The sequence below is a fragment of the Amblyomma mixtum genome, chromosome 6 (assembly GCF_055824585.1).
Source record: "Amblyomma mixtum isolate Tamu chromosome 6, ASM5582458v1, whole genome shotgun sequence".
Classification (NCBI taxonomy): domain Eukaryota; kingdom Metazoa; phylum Arthropoda; class Arachnida; order Ixodida; family Ixodidae; genus Amblyomma; species Amblyomma mixtum.
This window is the reverse complement of record NC_143017.1, coordinates 121311606-121335019: the sequence shown is the minus strand read 5'-3', so window position 1 is coordinate 121335019 and position 23414 is coordinate 121311606. Positions and strand designations below refer to the sequence as shown.

The 23414-nt window shown below is 50.5% G+C and overlaps 1 protein-coding gene across 1 annotated transcript in view; it reads left to right on the top strand.

Annotated features, from left to right (window-relative positions):
* LOC149340221 (uncharacterized) overlaps positions 1–22970 on the top strand; it is a 47097-nt gene extending 24127 nt beyond the window's left edge. Inside the window, exons 3-4 of the mRNA XM_089549005.1 lie at positions 17268–17330; positions 18845–22970. Coding sequence (XP_089405131.1) covers positions 17268–17330; positions 18845–21399 — 2618 coding nt within the window. The 3' untranslated portion in view covers positions 21400–22970. The remainder of the gene's footprint in view (positions 1–17267; positions 17331–18844) is intronic.
* The last annotated feature ends 444 nt before the right edge of the window (positions 22971–23414 follow it).

Below are 23414 nucleotides of genomic sequence, written 5' to 3'. Positions count from 1 at the left end.
AACGAAAGGACAGTACTCGCACTCGCAGAGAGCTCTTTTTCCGGGACAACATCAGATGGCGCAACCGTACTTCACTGACCGCGTTGACCTCCTGGCGGAGCCAGTACCCTACCCTCCATGCGACCACGAACGCACACTCTGCGAGTCAAACGGTGCACTCGCATGCACGACAAGACAGCTGCTTCCTGTCGCGCCGTCATCACCGCTCTGCCAAAGTCCACGCAATCATCGACAGTGCTTGAGTGCTTTTCTCTTCGTGCGCATACGCAAGCATGCTGAATACCGCGTGCACCTTCCTCGCTGTACAAGCGCCCTGATTTCTTGCTGCGCCGCACGGCACTAGCCGGCGGTGGCACACCAGTAGTTGCGGCCACCGTCGCAGATGCACGCCAGGCACGCACTCGGTGGAGACGGGGGGAGACGTCCGCCAACGGTCGTATTATGTACACACGCTAACACACGCAGCGGCGCGCACTGCTCTTACGTGAATCAAAAAAAAGAGTTCCCGCCTCCTTCCCGTGGCTACGTGAATGCGGGAGCTCTCTCTCCCTCTCGCGTGCTCGTCTCTGTGCACAGTCGTGCTTCGGAATACTTAAGCGAGACACTCGAGACAAGGGGTTCGCGCGGAGCGCAGTGAAAGGACATAAAAGCGGGCAACGTTTACAGAATGACGACGACCGCAAAGTGGAAGAAAGATGAGGAGGGGGGGGGGGCTAACCAGGCAGCGGCGGGAGATCAAGAGCGAGAGATAGGAGCGTTGCAGTAGCGGCAAGAAAAGAAAAAGAGAAAAGTAAAGGGAGGAAAACGAGAGCGTTGTTAGGCGCGGTACTGGGCAAACAGGGAAGAACCAGTCTCGGCTCGGCGAAAGAACTAGGTATTGTTGGAAGTGGGCCCACACACCCACCGCTGGAACCAGGGTTAAAGATGGGGCTTCTATCCCACCGCTGGAACCAGACTTGAAGACGGAGGGGTCCTGGAGATGACTAACTCGTTTAGCCCCGCAGGTACCGGCTCCGAATGACGATGTCGGACTGCGTTGTCGAGGAAACTGTACAAAAGGGTTTATTCTACATATTTACACATGAGAATCGAATGCAATGCAATGCGAACCAATAACATCCCGTTAAATACGGTTCGCGTTCCCTAGATCCCTGACTGGGGAACTTGGTTCGAATAACGTTGTCCAATCGGATGGGCCATTGATGACGCTGGCGGTACCACCCACGGCACGGGGCGGTGCTGAAGCTCTCTCGCTCTCTCACAGCTCGGGGGATGAGAAGGGGAAGACAGTCATCAAACACAGATGCGTCACCTTGACCACTGCCGCAAGTGTTCTGTGCGTTGCCTCCGTGGGAAAGCAGAATCCCGCAGACTCCTCGCAGGTGGTTGAACCTTCTCGAACTCCCCCGCCGGATGGCCGAAGCACGAGACTCCTTCGACACAGCGTCTTTCAATTAGCAGCCTCGCTCAGCGTGACCTTGCGTAGCATCGTCCCGTCCGGTGACCCGAAGGCCGACTCGGCCAACGTATACCGCTGTCCGCCGTGCTTCATGTGCATCTCTGCTTCCAGCGTTGCTGCGGCTGTCCCAAGTTCTCGCCGCATCGTTGCCTAACGACGACACTCGTTTGACAGTAATTTCTCCCAGGCCCGTGGGAGACAGCGTCCTTCGATCGGTTCGGAGGTTCGGTGATTTGGAGTGCAACAGCCCCGGCCGTCGTCGTCTATGCTTCTGCCGCCGGCGCCAGGCCTCGTCATATCCCTTGCTTTGCGATGAGACACACCCGGCTCTCAGGACCACGTTGTCCACTCTTAACAGCTCGTCCGCGGCCCGAAAAATCTCGAATGGCCAGCGTTCACGACCGCTGGGCAGGAAGAGATGAGGCCGGAGTCGGGTGGAAGGGCTGGTTTCCAGAAATGGCATCCAAGCTCGAACATTCAACAAAGAATGGCATCAGTGGACTGTTCCACGAGACAGGGCACTGACCCACAAGCAAGCGCTCGGAATTTGCCCAAGACCCACCAGGCTTCCCACATTGACAACAAATGTTTACTAAAACATGACTGAATTTTGGCGTAATTTTGGTGCCAAGAAAGCGCGAAATATCCCCTTTGAAATTGCCAAAGACGGACTGCTTGGACCAAGGTTAAAATCAAAAACCCACACACAGTAGGTGGTCCTACCAAGTACTCCTGTCTACAACAATCGGCTGAATCCATCAGCATTTCCGTGCGGTTTTCCGTTCCTGAAACGCATCGAGAAATTCTGTTTTTGGAGAGCAGGACTCCGTCTAAGCAAGCGACCATTTTTGGGGGGACAAAACTGTCATAAGCACGTTTGAGACGATGATCAGTCTCAAATATGAACTTTGCGCCGTTCAAGTAGCTCTGGTAACCCGACAACATCTGTGCCGCCTAAACCAAACGCGCGCTCTTTGTCTAAAGCGCTTAACGCTTCTCTACATGTCAGCCTGCTGCTGACGTACTGAACATGGTGCTCTTCGTGGCCGTCGCCAACTTGACTTAAAATAGCACCCAGTCCTCTATCACTGGCGTCACACTGAACATAACTCTTCACCATAGTAAGTGGTCCGAAGCAAAGGTCTGGACACGAGCGCATCTCTCAGGCTCCTTAAAGAGTTCTCTCTTAGGTCATCTCAGTATACGTCAGTGGGGCTCCCTTTGGTAAGGTGTCAGACAATTAAGAGATCAAATCTCCGTCTACGCGACTCTAAGCGTAGTTCTACGCGAGCTGCACTCCTGTGAGTGCCGTTATCTCTTGGTAGCATGGGAAATCGACACCTGTGATTTCTAACTCAGTGACGCCCTAGCCTTTGTCTAAGGTAAGGAAAAAAAAAACTAACTTCCGATCAACTCGTTTTACCTCAAAAGTAGCCTTTCCCTGCCTGATTTCATAAACACACACATAAAAAAAGAGGAATAAAAAAATAAAGAAACAGCTACTTCGAATCGCCACGCGGGGGGGAAAGCTGACTCCCCGCCGCCGAGTTGAAAGGATTAGTCTTTCAGACGCGCCCGCCGGGGTCGCGCTTTGACTGATTGTACTGCGGTCAACTCGTGACAAAAGGCTGCAGAAAAAAAACGTCCCTGACTTCCGCTTTCGCATCCGCGCCCCCTCGACGTGCTCGGATAGCCTTGGCAGTGCATGCAATGTCGATGACCGACTCTGGACGACAAGCAGTGACCAGCGCGAGAAGCTGCTCCCTGTTCTCGCCACAAGCACGAAGCTCGGCCACCCTTTCGTCCTGCGCGATTCCTAGAATGGGGTGCCAAAAGTGAAGGACGAATCCCCCTCAAGTGCGCCCGCCGAACCCGCCTGCCTGCGTCGTCTCGGTTGTTCGACGCCTGCGTTTGCATGCGCTGAGTACCGTGCAACCTGGCGCCTCCTGTTTTGTCGGGCCGCCTTGCCCTTTCTCTTACGGGCCCTTTGTCAGGACGACGCGGTCTAGGTTTTCCTGCAGGCCGATGCCCCTTGATGCACTTCGCGCCTGTTTTGCTTGGAAGACGCGCTCTCCCCTTTTCATTACTGCGGTCAGCCTTTGACTTGCGTGCCGCCTGACCAGTAACTGCAAGCCTAAGTCTACGAGGCGCAACGCGGGAAGGCTTCGCCTTTCTTTCCACCGCATTTCTTTCTTTCGCACCTGTCCGCGCGTCCGAATTTAGGGCTTTGAATTTTATCCGTTTCCTCTTGGTTCTTGCCCTTTTTCTCTTTCTGCGCCTAGACTGTACCGCGTGCGTTTCTTGATCACAACTAGCTATCTCTAGTTTTTCCGTCGCACCTCGGAAATTTTCATGAAATTCCAAACTGGCCTCTCCGGCTTTGCAGCAGAGTGCCAGCTCCACGCAGCTGACAGACGGACATGAAACTGCCCCTGAGATCCCTAGCTCATTCCTTTGGGGGTTGTCCTCTCCAGCTTGCCTGTCGCTCTGCGCGCCATTCTCTGCATTGCTGCGCTCAGCTACAACTGAGCCCGCCTGGCTGTCGCTCTGTGCGTCATGCTCTACATCGCAGTGCTGAGCCACAACTGAGCCCGCTTGCCTGTCGCTCTGTGCGTCTTTGTCTACATTGCAGTGCTCAGCTACAACTGAGCCCGCCTGGCTGTCGCTCTGCGCGCCATTCTCTACTCTGCAGTGCTCAGCTACAACTGAGCCCGCCTGGCTGTCGCTCCGCGCGCCATTCTCTCTACTGCAGTGCTCAGCTACAACTGAGCCCGCCTGGCTGTCGCTCTGCGCGCCATTCTCTCTACTGCGGTTGTTACTCTCAAAGGGGGTTTCCGCTGTTTCTACCTCGAAACCTTTTTCGATAGGTAAACCTCCCTTTTCGCGGTTCTGCCGGTTTGACGCCTCTATCGATTCTACTGAAAGTGTCGCGCTCGCAACTGTCCCGACAAAGTTGTCCGTTGCCACCCCTACCTCACTTGGAGGAGAATCCTCGCACTCGTGTAGTTTAGACGCTATCTCGGAATGCTCTCTCTTAGCATTACGTCCAACTTCTCCGGACACGGTCTCGGATTCTGCGGCTTTCCTTGGACTACCGTACCGATTGCACACGTTCTCTGCCACTTCCCTCGTGGTGTCGCGATTTACCAACTCGGCTACGGTCACAGACTTTGCGGGTCTTGTCTGCGGACCTAGTTCATAAGCATCGCTTGCTCTTTCAGGAGTTCCGGCTCTCACAATACCGCCTTTTCTTCGCAGTTCGTTTTCAAGCTGTCTAAGCTTTAGATCCCTTTCAGCGTTTTCAGCTTCCCATTTTTTCCTTTCTTTCTCTTTTTCGCACTCCCGATCAGCTTCCTCCTTACGTGCTTTTTGTTTCTCCCGATCGGCTTTCTCTTTAGCCTCCTGGTCGGCTTTCTCTCTAGCCTCCTGGTCGGATTTTACTTTGCGGGCTTTTTCCCCTTGTACCAAATTCCACGTATCTACCAGCAACTGATCGTTATGCTTGACTTGTTTAAGAATGAATTCGCCCAATTCAAGTTTGGTTAATTTGCTAGGCACTTCAACCGACAGTTCCTCGCATATCAACAGCAAGTCCGACTTATACAATTCCATCAGTTCCATGACAACGCCTTCTCCGCTCTGGCTCTGCTAACTCCACAATGCCTTGAGAATAACCCCTCTCAAACGACAAAGCCCTGATTCCCAGTCAAGATTATTCTCTGAAACTTACAGCCTGGTGAATCCCTTAGCAAAAGCCAAAACGCTCACCCGTGGAGAAAGTACGATGTCGCACGGTCCATCCCAGCTGCTGCCAACCAGTGTTGGAAGTGGGCCCACACACCCACCGCTGGAACCAGGGTTAAAGATGGGGCTTCTATCCCACCGCTGGAACCAGACTTGAAGACGGAGGGGTCCTGGAGATGACTAACTCGTTTAGCCCCGCAGGTACCGGCTCCGAATGACGATGTCGGACTGCGTTGTCGAGGAAACTGTACAAAAGGGTTTATTCTACATATTTACACATGAGAATCGAATGCAATGCAATGCGAACCAATAACATCCCGTTAAATACGGTTCGCGTTCCCTAGATCCCTGACTGGGGAACTTGGTTCGAATAACGTTGTCCAATCGGATGGGCCATTGATGACGCTGGCGGTACCACCCACGGCACGGGGCGGTGCTGAAGCTCTCTCGCTCTCTCACAGCTCGGGGGATGAGAAGGGGAAGACAGTCATCAAACACAGATGCGTCACCTTGACCACTGCCGCAAGTGTTCTGTGCGTTGCCTCCGTGGGAAAGCAGAATCCCGCAGACTCCTCGCAGGTGGTTGAACCTTCTCGAACTCCCCCGCCGGATGGCCGAAGCACGAGACTCCTTCGACACAGCGTCTTTCAATTAGCAGCCTCGCTCAGCGTGACCTTGCGTAGCATCGTCCCGTCCGGTGACCCGAAGGCCGACTCGGCCAACGTATACCGCTGTCCGCCGTGCTTCATGTGCATCTCTGCTTCCAGCGTTGCTGCGGCTGTCCCAAGTTCTCGCCGCATCGTTGCCTAACGACGACACTCGTTTGACAGTAATTTCTCCCAGGCCCGTGGGAGACAGCGTCCTTCGATCGGTTCGGAGGTTCGGTGATTTGGAGTGCAACAGCCCCGGCCGTCGTCGTCTATGCTTCTGCCGCCGGCGCCAGGCCTCGTCATATCCCTTGCTTTGCGATGAGACACACCCGGCTCTCAGGACCACGTTGTCCACTCTTAACAGTATGCACCGCGGGAGAACGGAAATGCCTACCACGCACTGCGTCCGGAAGCACGGAGGCTGAGGCCGTCGTGGCGAGGTCGCGCACAGTGCTGCACTCAACCCTTTCGCGAGCGTGCAGTGTCAATAAAGGTTGTAGTAAAAACGATAGGCAACAGACGGCAGTACCGATTCCAACAGCGTGGCATCATTTTTAATTTCCCAAGTGTGTGCGTCGCGGTACGAAGGAATTCTAGCTGATTCAAGTACCTGGGATACTCAAACTGTAGGCTTCGTTTAGCAATACGTTGTTTTACGGTAATATGAAGTCGTGTGAATGGTGATAAACAGATTCGCGTCACATACACATATTCAATTTCGCTGAGCATGCATATTTTGAACGGCATTAGTTATACCCTCCTTTATACAATAAGCACAGCATGCATTGAGCTCCTTGCCGCGCAACAATGGCAAATCATCTACAGGGTGATTTTCTATAACCTTTACAGATTTTAATTATAGAAACTGTGAGAGATATGCCGGTGCGGTCTGTTGCGCTGGACTGTACAGCAAGGCGGACATTATATGCCTTATATGGATCAATAATTACACGATTAATTAACTTATGTTAACTAATACACTTTTTGTATTTTTTATTTTAGCGAGCAAGGTTATTTTGCAAAATTGATGACCGTCACTTCCGAAGGTGACCACTGTTTTTAAATTTTCTTAATCGTCAATTTGGTTCGCAATCGAACGTCAGAAATATCAATTTGAAAGCTTGTTGAGTTGGCTTTCCGACATTACCTAATCATACAACAGGGTTGCTGCAGGTGCTATCGTCGCCGAAATCGTCAAGTTTTTCTCCGTGATAAATAAGAAGCGCGGGAGGCTCCGTTTTATAAATTTGCAAGGCTAGAAAGCCAACTCAACGATACATCGAACATGGTGCACATTGTCGATTAATGCGGTTTAAGAAACAGGGCTCACCTTCGATGTTGTCGGCCATCAATTTCGCAATCTGGGCAAGTAAAATAAAAAAATAAAAATGTGTCAGTTATTTTATTAATTAATCATTCAATTATTTATTTGTATTAGGTACATACTTTCCGTCTTGCTGCACTATCGAGCTCGACAGACCGCACACACGTAACTACAGTAGTTTTTTTTTTTTTAATGAAAATCTGTAAATGCTAAAAAAAATCACAGTTTAGAGACCGGCACTGTGAATCGTATATCGAGCGGCAGTTTTTTCGTGGCCATGAAGACGTTTGTATGCTGCTTTCTTAAAGCAACGTGACTCTGTGAAGTCACAGTACTAGCTTACTCAAATAGCTTGTTCCTGGCCGTGCAAGTCAACATCATACCTTTATTTTGTTTTTGTCATCGTTCTGTGGGAAAAAGGGTTCACGCTGTCAAACAGAGTTGGTTTGATGACGTGATCCCCTTTTCGCTGGAGCAAGGATGGCCCTTTAAGGTTGCACGTTATGAAATCGAGTTATGAAATCCTTGTTCATTGAATGCAAAAGATTTGGGAGATTAAGTAAGCAGGCTCTGTAGACGAAGAAGAGGCATTATTCATTACTTTGCCATTTCTCAAGGGCACAAACAAACTTAGCGTTATGAGGGGCGCCCTGTTAAAGGTGCCCATTGAAGATGAGTAGAAGCTGAAATGGTTTTTTGAGAATTCGAGGTTATTCAAAATTCAAATCTGTGAAGCTTCTAGGTAAAGCATGCAAAGTGTTTTTGCACTAACATTTAAAATGGCGACGTAATCGTCGATTGAAACCACGAAAATGTTCAGGCTTGTCTTCACTACGTTTGGGAACGCGGGGAAACTCCTACTGACGTCATTGTCGCCGAAATTTCAAAGACCGCTGCCTTCGCCTGCATGCTGCTTGCTGTGCGTCGTCCGATGTCTCCAAACAAAGTTCGTGAGCTTCACCTTCGATGGCGTTGGTTTTCTTCCATGAGGCAACCGTTTCTTCGCTGGAAACGTAGCGGCGTCGTACGTGACGTCATTAACGGGGCCTCTGCCTGCTGCTATGCACTGCAGAGAAGCCTGAACTTCGATGCCGCTGTATTCGGCGATTACGCCACCATTGCATATGCTAGCGCAAAACGATTCGGCAGGATTTACCAGCCTGTTTCACACATTCGGCCCTTTTAAACTCATCGAATTCTAAAACCTCTTTAGTTGCACATTAAGCAGGATCTAGTAGCTTTATCGCATAAATTAGTGTGACTCAAGTTTTTTCTCAGCGTTAAGTGAACGCTATCTTCTCCAGCACCGCTCGAAATTATTTAGAATGAACTGTCTGTCCAAACTGGCTGCCGCACTTTCCAGTGGTCCACCCCAATACACAGGGAGTTTCAAAATCAAGCTTTCGAGATTTTGTAAAAAAAACAAGCAGCGAGTAGTTTACAAAGTATGTATTTCCATGTAGACTCTGCAGGCGGACACAACGTGACAAGGCAACCGCCGTAGTCAATCTCTTATCTAAAATCAATCAAGAAAGCTTTCTGCCACTGCAGTTAGCTTATATGTTTATTCCGGACGCTTGAAGGCGGTTGTATTCCTGAACTGATATATCATTTGGTAGAATTCTAAAAGCGCGATCGTGTTCCGAGATATCAGCCTCCATATTTCCAAATCAATCAACGTAATTACTCATGCAGAACCGTGACGAGCTATGCAAAAGTCCTCTCTGGCATCATGCGGCTGTAGATTATACAGGTGACTTCAGGTAAATGCATCAACAGTGTATGATCTATCAATTTGCAGACGCTTAGATTCATATGACTCTTCGTTAAAGCGATGTCATCGCGCTAACTTCAAGAAAACACAGAACAATGGAAGCTTCTGAGGACAGTAAAGAAAACATTTTTGATACCTTTAAACATTGTACACACATTCTCCTCTATATCAGCTTTCACAATCAGTAAAAAACATGTTGCATAATTGTGTTGCTTAGAAATTACGACCCCCCCCCCCCCCAATGTGACCCTTGCGCAAGGCTCAGCACGCCGTGCAGATCTGAAGAGTCTAATACATTTGTGAAAAGCGTACGATTTTTCAATTTTTGTACGGTATTGAATGTAGTCTTTTATGTCCCAACGTGGCAAATCAGCTATGAGAGACGCGGCCTAGTAGCTCGGGCGTCCGCCTCGGCTGCGGGAGGTGGTTGGTTCGAAACCCATCGCCGGAGGACGCCCACCGGTGAAAATATGGGCACAAAGCGTCCCCCAGCCTGGCGCCCGGCTTCCTCAGAGGTGTGCGCTTGGAAGAGTCTTTGCCCGCTGCGTCCTTACGTGGGCAAAACCAGTTTCGATCACCATCAGCCTTCAAAGGTGGTTCGTGATTCAATATGAGAGGTTTCAAGAGCTCACGAGTTTGTTCTAGAGAGTTCAGTGGATGCGAGTCTCAACCGTCGAAGCAAAGTTCGAGAGTTGGTCATCGCGTCAGCCAAAAAAAAAAAAGGCGACAGTGTGCTTTACCGCACAAGGCGGATTTCGGTCACTCGCGTATAGATATTTTATCGAGATGGGGTGAAGTGACGAAAGACCCTTGTTCCAAGTATTTCACCCTAAAAGAACCGAGCACCGGGCCGGGGGAAATCTTGTACCCATTAGAAAAAGGGTGGGTATACCAGGCGCGGCACTGAGGATCAAACCCAGTACTTCCCAAATGCGAGATGGATACTCTACCACAAGGCCGCCGCTTGTGAAGAATCTGACAGTGAAAGACTCGGGATTAGTTTTGTCCGCCTCGAGTTCCTTGATGCGCTGTGGCACCAAGGAACCCGAGGAGCATCAAGGAGTTGACAACATTCCCGGGATGTCATAGATGCCGCATAGGCTTGCCGAAAGCTCTCGGTCCACTGCGCGCACAGGGAGCACCTTTCTTCGGCTGAATTTCCTGATGCGTCACTTTGGCTGTTCGCCCTGCTTATCTTGCAGCGAACGTTTTCGGTTACCGCCTTATGCACCTCATTTTGTTTCCTCTTGATGTAAGCAGGCCTGTCCCGACTTCTCACTGCGTCTGGCGGTTTCAACACATCGGTAGTTGCAGTGCTCCGGTTGATGACGTCGATTTCTTCTGGAGGGGGCATAAAAATAGCATAACTCAATTGCACGTTCCGTGAAAATCATTCATTTCAGAGGTATACCGAAAGCACGGGCAGCCCAAGTCCGTCTCATTGACAGTCACCCATCATTCGAATATTCGACGTTGCTTCAAAACGTTGATGTCTAGGTCGGTAACGGTGCAAAAATGTCGCCTCTTTGCAATGACTTTCTTGTGTTTGAAGGTAATCTGCGCAAAACACTCGCTCAGAGCTATACTTTGTCGCTATGAGACGCGCGTGAGCAGTGCAGTAACAGCAAAACGCAACTACGTCTCTCGCTCATCTGCGACGGAAATGAACATCCGACAACTGCTCAGGAGTGTTTTTGCCAGGTTCTCCGCCAGCCTAAATGAACTAGAACACGGATTCCATCGTCTGGCGTAGCCGTGGCGGCGGCGGAGGTCTCCTCTGGAATCAGAAAGCACACCGTTGCCAACACACCCTCTCTCTACTTCACAAAAATTTCTCCTAAGGCCTGCCATAATGGACCACCCGGAGGGAACCCGGTTGTCATCTGCCTCTAATCACCGTCCTGGGCCGCGTCACAGTGCGGCCGTTACCAACCGAAAAGAACGTGTCGCTGAACGCAGAGAACAAAAGGCCTCGTTTTCGGTGGTTCTTCGGCGTGCCGAGCACCGTGGCGGCGGCAAGGCGTGCATAAAGCCTCTCAAACTTCGTAAAGTTAGGCGTGCATTATCCCCATCCATCGCGACCATGTCTGGAGACAAAGGTCCAGTTTACGGTGGTGTCCTCTACCCCGCGTGCCTGTCTGGACGCGAAAACGAACTCTCACGGCGGCGCCTCTTAAAAAGAGCGTGTGGGGTTCGCGCGCGCCTGCTCGGTAGCCCCGCCCTCATGGCCGCTCCGGAGCACAAATCGCCTCGAAATTGACGTCATCTGTGCCGCCAACATGTTTTTGCTACTCCAGGCTTTTTCTAAGAAGCTCACATCCAATACTGCCTGCATCCTATAAACGTAGCGGGCAAGAAAGATCTACATCATTTGCCAATTTTTGAGCAATTAAGGGTCTCACTGGAAGAGCCGCAACTACTACTGCGACAAAATTATGCACCATCCTTTTAATGATTATTGATATAGAGGAGATTATGTAGACAAAGTTTAAAAAATGCCAATTTTTTTTTTTTTTTGCTGTCATCAGGATTTTCCATTGTGCCATGTTTTCTTCAAGTTAGCGCGATCATATCTCTTTATCGAAAAGTCTTATAGATATGAACTTCAAAAGTTTCATGGGTCAGTTTGTATAGAACATAACGTTTAATTACTGCCGCTCTGCCACAAGTTTTTTTTTTAGATAAAAGCTTGCAAAGTAGACAGAAAAACGTTCCCTACGCGGATTTTGACAAGCTTTGACAGAAAAAATAACTTGTCACAAATAAAAACACCCATATATATACTCAAACAATTTTCAGATATCTAACATTAACATATTTTATGCAATTCATAACCAAAGTTCTCCAAAACAGCAGAGCACGTAAGCGCGGAACTCCATTTCTTCGTTATTGATAATTCCCGGTGCTTCGAAAAAAACTATTGGCGGCAAAACCAATTGCGGATCTCTTCTCAGTCATCAGGCAACAAATATAAAAATTTCAACTAAATTTAAAAGGTCGACCAGCCACTCTTTGTTCGAGCCAGCTATATACAAGAAGCGTTGACACATCTGCCACTTGCGGACTAAAGCGGCGATGTGCTTTTTTGAAAGATGTTAAGCTGACCTCACAGCAATACTGCGTGACAATAAACGGCGCAACAGCTCATTTTTAAAATAGTATATACAGGTCCAGTCCATGTGTTTTAAAACGTAAAAGGCGTTGACGTTGTTCCCATAGCAACAACACCCACTGCTGCCAAGCACCAGCAAACAATATGAGCCCTGCGTCTTCATCTCGCTGTCGATCGACCAGGCTCGCCATTCGTTGATCGATGTACAACGGGGCAAAGCCAACTTATAAAAATAGACTTTTGTAAAGGGTCGATTGTTTGACTCCAAGACGGCACAACGCCACGAGACACGCGAAGCGCCCTATCGGCCATCCTTCCGGCACGAATACCTCACTCCGGCGAAAGGCACGCGCACACGGTATACACGCGTACGCGGCACGGTATTCGTGCCTCTTCCGGACCGCAGCAGCAACTCGGCACCGAAGTCGAAACATGCCCCGGCGCATCCCCTTGTCGACCGTTCGATCCCTTCCACAATCAGCCGCCGACGATCACGCGCGCGCTCGAAGCCGCCCGTTACCCGCTCAGCGTGGAAGGCACGCCGGTCGGTCAACCACTTTGAGCGCGCAATGCTCATCGGCGGCAATTCGAAGGCGCACGCGCGATGCGGGCGCAAGTGGGCAGCCGGAAGTATATAGTCGGAGAGAGCTGAGCAGCGGTACTTCCTGCCACCCCCACCCCGCTCCCCTGACGGCACGTGTCCACTATGTGAAGAAGAGGAAAGGAGGCCAGGAAAGAAGGGGAAGGGGAGTCGACCTTTGACCCCCGACCCTGGCCTCGGCAGGCTTCTATCATGCGGCCCCCCTCGTACTGGCCCCATTCCCGTCAACGCGCGGCGGCCATTTGGCGGCGAGGAGGAAGAGGGCGGAACCACTTTCTCACCTCGGAGCACGTGCCGCGTAGGGTTGGCACGTGTGCGTATAGCTGCGCGGTTTAATGACGTAAAAATGCGCGGCCGCCATTCTGATTAATTAATAACGGATGCTTTACGCGTCGAAGCCTGCGAAGAGGCTGTGAGGCACGCCATAATGGAGGGCTCGGGATTAGTTTCGACCGCCGTAACACCATGGGTTCAGAGGACTTTTGACACTAAGCCTTTATCGCGATGCTGCCTCCGCGACCCGGTTCCAACCAGCGACCTCGTGTTCAGTTGCAGAACGCCATAACCGCTCCGAACCGCTACTATTTTCTTTCTTTCGAAAACGAGAGAGGGAATGAAAAGGAATAGGGGAGGGGGGGGGGGGGGCATTTCCTTTAGTTCGATGTTACCTCATTGAAAACTGTGTCCTAAGCCTTCTAGTGCCGCCGCCGCGGTGGCTCAGTGGCTATGGTGCTCGGCTGCTGACCCAAAAGACGCGGGTTCGATCCCGGCCGCGGCGGCTGGAATTTCTTTGGAGGAGAAATTCTAGAGGCCCGTGTACTGTGCGATGTCAGTGCACGTTAAAGAACCCCAGGTGGTCGAAATTTCCGGAGCCCTTCACTACGGCGTCTCTCATAGCCTTAGTCGCTTTGGGACGTTAAACCCAATAAACCAAACCAACCTTCTAGTGCGCATTGGTTCCCAAGCGCCTCTCATAGCACATGTCCTCAATTCAAAGTCTTTCTTCGTTGTCACCACTACGAAAACCCGAGGCTTTTAAACGCTCCTGAAAACTTCCGTGTGAGAATAATAAAAAGCATCATTATCGCGCGGACATTTAAAGTCTAAGGCAACAAACATAACGAGCAAACAGCAGGAATGCTTGGAAAGAGCGGAAACCCCACGGGGTACACACCAAGGCTCGCGAAATCTTCTCCGCAGTACCTTTCTTTTCTAAAGACCGTCTTCTTTAACACCCTTCAGAAGACGGCACCCGTCTGCGGGTTCGCGCAACCGTCAGCAAAAGCGTTAACAGTATACAGTCGCACGTATTCCTCGCCGTAACGAGCCCTGGAGCCTTTCGCGCTCTACTTCCTGCCAGGCCGGGACAAAACGGCCCGTGAAGAAAGGAAACGACGAAGGAAAGAAAACGACGGGAAGTGCGAGGACGATCGTCATGAATCATCCCAGCTGTCGAGAGCCGGTATTCATTACCGCTGCGCGGCGCGTACGCGAAACCGCGCCGTCTAACGGCGTTCCCTGTGGAATGCGTCTGGAGCCGGCGTCTGTATGCAAATGCGGGGAATTACTGCGTGAGCTCGCACAAGTGGCTGGGGCAAAAACGACGTCCGCCGAGTCTTGGCTGCTGACGCCGGACTGCGAAGAAAAAATGGTGAATGCGAAAACAGCACACGGTGTAAAGGGCAGAGGAGAAAAGAGGAGAGACACGTTCCGAGATCGAGGCTATGGCGGTCGGCGGCCGTGCCCGTATGAACGTTCTTGTAGTAAGGAATGCAAGAGAGCGTGCTGAAGTCTTGAGGAGCTTCATTTGAAGCGCGCGCACAGTGTCCTTGTCGCGACTGTCGCCACGGAGGTTCAAGAATGCGGGGCGGTCTCAGCGATGTGCGACATTCACGTCACGTCGATCGAGCTCCCAGCGGTCTTTGAACTATATACGAACAACTAGTGCCATAGGAAGACATGGATGTGATCAAGCTGGTTGGACGTGCGTGTTGGTCGTTAAGAGCAGCTGTGTTTAATTTTCTGAACGCTATAGGGTTATCTGTCTTCCAAAGTTTCTATTCTCGTTTCTAACTGCATGTCCAGAAATTTGCATATAGCGCAAATGACATGCAGGAAAGCACAGGCCTCTGTCAAGATCCATTCCATATTGCTTTGTGACTATTTCGTCTGTGCTTGCGGAATGCACGGGCCTTAGCGTTGGCTTAGCTAGGTCTATAAACGCCGTCTGCTGAAGCCCCTTTCGTGCGACGCTGCAGATATGCCAGGTCTTCTGTGTTAAGACCCATGGTCTGCATGCCTGTAGAATGGGGACGTCTGAAGAAGTGAAAAAAAAAATTAAAAATACAAAGAACTGTACCATTGGAAGCTTATAGCCTGTTTTGCCCACAATGGCCGCTGCGTGTGCGCACTGACGCCTGATATGGTGCTCGATAGAGCTGTGGGAAGCGATGGATGGGCGACGGAAGCCTTCAAGGGCCCAGCGCACCGTCGACCGCTTTCCCGAAACACGCCGTAGCCTGAAGTGCGCAGCGGGCGATCGCGCCTGATGCACGGTTGCTGACGGCGCTGCCGATCGACGGCCGTAGCCCCCTTGACACGGCGGCAGACAGTGACGGATGACCGCGTTTGCTAAGGAGCAGTGAGAGCGGTGGCTCCTTAACGACTCCAGGAAGGCCCGATAATGCACGATCGCGGTCTGCCGTTTTCTTTGGCTGCGTCTCGTCGATTGGCCGGCTGCGGCAACGGTGCTCCGAGGCGCCTGCCTGCCACAGCTGTGAGCGCTGCAGATGAACGGGGACAGTGCGTGATTTCATGGGAAGTAGCCAAAAGAATGGCTTAGCTTAGGACGTCAAGGAGAAGCCACTCTGCTTTTATTGCGTGGGTCGATTTGCGGAAGTAAACTACCGTGGTATTTAGTGGATGCGTTGCAGTGCCACGAATAGAACGTCCATATGTTGAGCTTTCATTGCTCGTTGAAGAATCGCAGATGGTCTAAATTAACCCGAAGACCTCAGCTACGGCCTGCTTCACAGCCCAGAGCACTGCTCTGGCAAGTACAATCAATTAATCGAACGATTTGTGGAAGCAAGGAAGACTGTACTGTATAGGGCGTCCCTCGTACCGTAAACACACACGGTTGAAAAAAAAAGGAATTGGTACATGTTGTCAGAATGAAATTTGTGCTGTGATGGCGATCGTGCAGAGCGAGCTGAAGAATATTCTGCTACCAACTCACCTTAATAAATATTCCAAGTGGACAATTCAACATTGAAGGCGCTGGGATGCTCAGAAGTTGCCATTAGCGAGTTGTAGAGGGTGGAAAGAAACCGCATATGCCGCGACTTTTGAAAAGCTAGTCTTATATACTGAAGGTATTTTTTTTGTGTGCGTGCTCTGGAAGAAGCGCGAGAAACTCTAGCAGAATAACCAAACACCCCCCCCCCCCCCCCCCCCCCCCCCAAAGAACACAACTTCGGACGCTTGCGCATGTGTCTACCCGCTACGGCTACGCTGAATTTTCAACCTTGTCATCTTCTCCAGCCAACTCACCCAGCCGGCCAACTCTTCCAAAGACCGAACCTTTTCCAACCTGCCAACTTTTCTAACCTAATTCAACTTCATCTTTTCCCACTTCTACGGCTCTTCTAACTTCTCCAATTCTACCAACCTGCCAATTCTAACCTACCAACTTTTCAAAAACGCTAACCTTTCAACAAAATGCCGCGACAACTCAGAGCACGCCGCGCCCAAGGCCAGCAGAGGCATGTAGTACGCGGTGTTCAAAACGCGCCTTCCTGTTACGGGTCTTCCACGCTTCCCGTGCTATATTGACGCGCGCCGAAACCATTTTCGCAGCAACGCTCCTATTACGAAAATTATGCGCCTAAAAATTTTGATGTTTTCACATTTTGCAGCTTTTTTGTTTAAACGTTTTGGATATCCTCAGCAGTTGGAAAGTTGATTATTATGTCAGTAACTAAGCGCATCGAACTTGCACTCGGCGACCGTCAGAAACACTGCTTCAATTCTAAGCCCACCGAGTGTACCTGGTTTCTTTTGTTTTTACCCTTGCATCAAGTTAAGCGGGTCACCGTGCACACATTTTAACCAGTCAACGTCCGCCATTGAAAATTTTGCACCCCGCGTTTAGCCTACGTGAAAAAGGATTGGCAGGGAGCTTGTCGAAACGTTGGCTTGTGGAATGAGGCTCCCCCTCAACCCACGTTTACTTTGTTTTGCGTTACCAAGAGTCCCATCTTCCTGCCCTCTCTCTGTACAATTTAGCCTACGTAGTGCGTCAGCACTTCTCGATTACTTCATTCGAATCTGTGCAGCTATTCAATAAAGAGGCCGACCCATATAAAGTGTCCGGTCACTGACCTTACTGTATGCAAACCGCAGCCACAGAAATCGACGGGCCCGGCTTCAATAGGTGCTGTGACGCGCAAGCACCTCAAGGATGTCGAATGCTAGAGTTTTTCGCGTATTAGTAATAGGCCGTACACGATGATTCGACTCTCGTAGAGCTCCTAACACGAGCACCCATAACAGGCGGTGCTGATGTCATTAACTCACCACTGCACTGCCTTTTTCCTCGCAGGTGCGTTACCATGGCTCCCGGCGCTATGGCTGTGCATTCTCCTTTTCGCCACTTCCACTACAGGTAAGGCTTCAAAGACCACGGCCGCTCGATCTCCAAAGATAAACGTTTCTACACAGCCTTCGCACTAACTGCAACCTTTCTTTGTGTGTGATCAGGAGAGGAAGTAGCTAGAGCTACAGTATATACACTGTGTTGATCCGTGGGATAAATTTGTCTTGCGTCCGAATTCTTGCCCAAGATTTCTGACAATTGAGGGGCATGTGAGCATGCTCGCAGTTATACTAAAATTACTAAAATAGAGCATATATACTAGCGCATTCTATGTTAGCAAAAATCTGTTATTTGTATCGTTTGTTTGCGTGACTTGTACTGGGGAAAAATGCACCCCCCCCCCCCCCCCCGTAATATTTTAGGGATAACTGAAAATTGCCATTACCACTTTTAGCATGGTGTGATAGGGCATCTACGCCAATAATTAGAATTCCGTCCTCCTCAACCACTTTGCCGCCGAGTTTTGCAGGGCATTTGCTGCCGTGTCCAGGACCGAAGATAACGGTACAGTACAGGGGAAAATTACTGCATTATATTTCCACATTAGAGGCTGTTGACGCCCCCCTGCCAGGGCCCATAACTGGGCCTGAAGTATATTACAAATAAATTCTTAACTATAAAATCTCACTCTTGATAAACAGCATAATAAACACTAGCTCTCCCCTTCCGTTAAGCCTTTTTGCCCTACCTTCCCGTAATACAAGACAAGCATCCAAGTGTAAATTTAACCTTCCAAAATGTAGCAATGTATACGGTAAACGCCGGATAGAGTTCAATGGAGCAAAAATATGGAACGGATTGCCCATCGAGGTAAAAGTAGCCAGAAATTTTAAAATGACTTGTAAACTGCATTACAAGTCTAATCAAATTTTGCCTGAAACTCTTGTTTTGTGAATTCTTGACACCTCATTTTTCATGGTGCTTGGTTTTGGTATGTTTTTTCTTTGTATTCTGTGTATTTTTTCTTTATTTTTGTGTTTTTTTTTATTTTGTATTCTTTGCATTCTTCTTGCAGTCTCCTATCTCATTCTTGGTTTTTTGCAGCGTGTTTTTTGTAACCTGCACTATTGTGTATATCACGCGCTCTGTGGCTGAGCTGCAAGTAATTTTTGTATTGAACCGACCACTAGCTTTGTAGCTTAGGTTCAAACAGTGTTTGTGCGTATCACTTCTTTTCGGATTAAAGTTTCCATTTAAAACAAAATTTTTTTTTTTTTCCGAGCGTAACGTTCAAATTCGAACACAAGAAAAAGGAGGAGTGCTAAAGACGCTCTTAATATCACCAGTGCAATATTCATTTGGCTTAAAAGATTTAAAAGACGTTTATTTCTCTCTCCGGATTCGGTAGAGCTTTAGGACACTAGATATACGGCGGCAGTGCTTCATAATCCCATAACGTCAGGCACCACCTATGTTTCAGCGCGGCCTGCAGCTGCAGAGCTGGAGAAGTGTTTATCGCCAGGATACACAGCGTTTACAACTATGAGACATTGGCCAAGTTGATTGTCTTCCTTTCTTCGCAGGGGACCCTGACCGGTACTCGCAGGTGAAGGAGACCACCAATGGCACCTACCTGTCCCAGTACGAATGGCGTGTGCACGACATGTACGCGCTACTGCAGCGTTCGTCCGCCATGCACGGTGTCAACCTGGCCGGTCCCGACTTCTACACGGGCAAACCCGGCTACCGGGTGCGTCTCGGCCTCTCCTTCGGCCGCATCAACCCGGCCAACGGGATCCCCTACATGGGCGTCTGGTTCACCATCCTGCGCGGCCGCTACGACGACGCGCTCGAATGGCCCTTCCAGTACCGCTTCAACATCACCGTGGTCGACCCGTCGGGCTCGGGACAAGACGCCCACGTCTCCATGAACCCGATGACGGCCATCTGCCGGCTGAGAAAGCAGTTCCAGCGACCCACCGAGCGCAGGACCGACGGCGTCGAAGGCTGCGGGAAATCTTTCCTAATACCCCACAGCAAACTGCTTGGATACGTGGCAGACGACAGCCTCCTGGTGCGACTGAGCATATTCCTCGAGGACAAGGGCGCGATTCCCAAGAGGGCCAAGGCCTACATGCGAGGGCACCAGCTCGTCTCTGAGTTCCAGTGGGCAGTCGACGACGTTGACTCCAAGTTAAAACAAGCCCGTAAGGGAGAGCTGCAGCCTCTGACCAGCGACCTCTTTTACATAAACAGCGAGAGCTACCTAATGGTGCTTCAGCTGACGTTCCATCCGGAGGACGAACACCTGGGACTGTTCGCCGTCGTCGTCCCTGGAGAGTTTGACGACTCGCTGGAGTGGCCACTCTCATACAGCTTCGAACTGTCCATAGTGGATCAGTCGGCCGGCTTCCTCACCGCCGACCGCAAAGGAGTCATCGATCCTACATCTGGCGTGTGCCCGCTCAGTGCGTTCACCAAGCCGCAGTACCAGCCCAACACTCCGTGTGGCTTCCGCAAACTCGTCTCGTTCAGTGCCCTCGAGAGGAGTAACTTCAAGAAGGACGGCAAAATCCTCCTCCGCTTCACGGCGATCCTCGACCAGATGCCAAACTTCGCTTCCGTGTCGGTGAAAGATCGTCACCTAGTGGCCGAGTACGTCTGGAAGGTGCCCAACGTAGAAAGAAAGATTGCTTTGGCTACTTCGGGCAGGCCTTCGAACCTACTTAGCGAGCGCTTCTACACGAGGCACCAAGGATACCTTATGCAGATGCAACTCAAGTTTCAGAACTACACCAACGGCAGCATCGGTGTCTTCCTCACGTTGCTGGAAGGCGGCTACGACTCGCTGGCGCAGTGGCCCTTCGTGAAGCGGTTCGACCTCATCGTCATCGATCAGCAGCACGGCAAGAGGGGTAACGACGTAGTGGTAGCCGTAGACCCAAACAACCCATACATTAAGAACGAGGCTTGCGTAGGGTCCTTTTGGAGGCCTTTCGGTCGCAACGACGCGTGCGGATCTTCGAGTGCCATCTCTTATGACGAAGTTTATAATCGAAAGTACATCCGCTATGGGAGCCTTCTGGTCAAGGTTGTCGTCTACATGGAGGAAATCGAGCCACCCAATATGGCTAGGCTTGTGTTCCGTGATGACAGCGTAGTCGCAGAGTACGACTGGCTAGTCCCGGATATCAAGCAAAAGGTGGTCCAGGCAAAGCTGGGCAACGCCCAGTTCGTAGACAGTGACAAGTTCTACCTGACTAATGGAGGCTACCGGGTGATGTTGCGTCTGTACCCGGAGAAAGCGCCTGGATACGTTGGCCTGTACGTAGTCTTCACACGGGGTGCCTACGACGACGTGCTCGAGTGGCCCTTCACGCACAAGTACGAAATGGTCATTGCCGACCAGAAGGACGACTCCTCGGCGGACATCGTGCACACGACGTTCGCGGCGTCCGGCTGCCCAGACATTGCGCTTCAAAAGCCTACCCAGGAACTGGCCGAATGGAGCTGCGGCGAAAGCCGCATGGCAAGCCACGCGGCGCTACTGAACGGCGGCTACGTCCGCGACGGCGCCATTCGAGTGCGCTTCCGCGTGTTCCTCAAGGAGTACGCCAGTCACGTGGCCTCCGTGGCTGTACGGAACAACGCACTCGTCTCCGAATACCTGTGGGAGCTAAAGGACGCTCCGGCTAAGATGAACCTGCTCAAGAACGGCGGTTTCTCGAAGGTCGAGAGCCCGATCTTCTACACAGGGAACCAGGGATACGCCTTGAGGATAAGCCTTGTCCTCAACAGAGTGACGACGCCACTGCAGAGTCTGGCTAGCAACGATGACCAGAGTGTTCTGGGCATCTACTTCACCATCTGGAAGGGCAGGCACGACGGTGTGCTGAAGTGGCCCTTTCCCCACGTCATCACGCTAGCCATCGTCGACACGGCGAGCGGGCGGGCGGACCTGTCCAAAACGGTAGACCCGACGCACGCGCGGTGTCCGCTTGAGGCCTTCCACAAGCCGAAGGCGATGCGCAACGAGCATGCCTGCGGATTCTCGGCCTTCATGGCGGTCGACAGACTCGGGGACTACATGCGCGACGGCTCGCTGGTGATAAGGGCCACGATCGACATGAGGAGCTGACGGCCGCGGTGAACTAGGCTCGCACTTGTTAACTGTGTGCCATATACCAACACTCTTTGTAGATCTCTTACGTACACCAGCGGATGAACCGACGGACATAGCGTGTACTGCCGACCATGCAGACAACGGTAGCGAATCGTCATGTGCGTGCGCTGCCCGTGAACGTTAGCGCTTCCTTGAAAGGCATGCTGCTTTCACTGTCCAATGTTCTGCGCCTTGAAAGCCGGGCATGTTTACTGGACTGCCTTATACCGCTGAGACGCTTAGCGCACTTGCTTTGCTGGCAGGAGAGAACGGTAGAGCACGCATCGACCCTCTCTTGCGCCACGCCTTGTAGACACCGGACCTCCCGAATCAACAACTGCCAGTCAGTCTTGCGACGGTTCGTACTTTTAGAGAAACGGTGGATATTCTCCCTCTCCACACAACAGACATAAGTTAATTCCCGCTTGCGGGTCGTTGTGTGATGTTATCACAAGAGGATGCGCTACGCTGAAGCGTTGGCTGTACAACGTCCGCACTGAACTTGACAGCACTGCAATTTGCGAAGGTTCTGAAAAGCTTCCAGACACTCAGAGCCCGTTTCGCAGCGCTTACGTAAGCGTCAAATGGGCGCGTTCGCACCGTCAAAGCATAACACATTCCAATACACAGTCACGAAATCTCTCTGAGCTAATGTGCAGCTTGCCAGGAATTTCAAGCAGCCGCAAGCGCGTAGTTCTGCATCGCACGTTAGCACTCCACGGAATGCGAACACAGATAGCAAGAAAAGCTCGAACTGCTCTGGCGCAATAAAGGACGACCGACGGCAGAATAAATCCTGTGCAAAGAAAATGAAACAAAAATAATAAATAATACGCCAGAATGCCTGAGGCGCAAGAAAAAGGAGCTGCAAAGAAAACTGTTCAGAAAGTTAACGCAGCATTTTTCTAATACTTTATTTTCTTTAGGCAAAGAGATGTGCAAAGTAGACAGACGCCTTGACGACAGCTTTGTGTATTACGTCATCAAATGATGCAGGCTAAGAATTACTTATTCTTTCACCAAAGCTGGGAGCCGGATTATATGGACTGTTTACTATCCAGAGTTCACACTTTAAGGCCATTGATCGCGTATCGCTAAAAAAAAGGAAACCAGACAGAAGAGATTTCAAATTGCTGCTTTTGCATTCAAACGTCGCAGCAGCCATATCTGTCATATGAACCAATTTATCATGTGATGAAAGAACGTTCGCCTTTCGTCTTAGATCATAACATCAAGACCCAAATGTGCGGCAAGAGTAAAGAATTTTCCATCAAGAATGAGAAGCGTTCTCTATCCAGCCTCACTGAGCCCATCAAAGAACGGTTTCAAAAGAAAGCGACTGGGCGAGTTTGTGGCGTTCGCGTTCCCTTGGCAACGAAGTTTTCACGCCAGAAGAAAGGTGTGGTCTCGGCAACGCAGGAACAGTACATGCACGCAATGGCCAAAACCGGACTGCGGTCGCAGATCACTAAAAATGGCATTGCATATCTGCTCAAAGTAAGTTTGTCCTTCACTCCATAAGCCGCAGTAGAACTTGGTGCTGGGCTAGTTGGTCACTCATCCTTTGAAATTGAAGGTATCACTAAAAGGAAGACCACAGAAAAAGGACGACAAAGCGTTAGCGTTCTTCTTTGCTGTGTCTCGTCCTCTTTGTGTGGTATTCTTTTTAACGGTGACTTCAGTTTGAAAGTACAAACCGAGTGTTTTCGAAGAGCTCGATTTTCTCCCCGTTCGTAACATAGTACTACACCCTAAACTGAAAGGAAAGGGTGTGCGCTAGAGGTCAGCTTACTCCCCATTTACTCCCATATCGGTGCATTTGTGTTTAGAGTGTACAATCGCTTCAACCCGGTATTTTGCTGCACCCTGATGCGATTAGAAGAATGCAAATAAATGAGCACTCACTCTACTTTATTCGAGCTAGAAACCATACTAATTAACATCAGTTAATGTAGTAATAAACGAGGCAAGGCGCCTACCCTCTGCAAGAT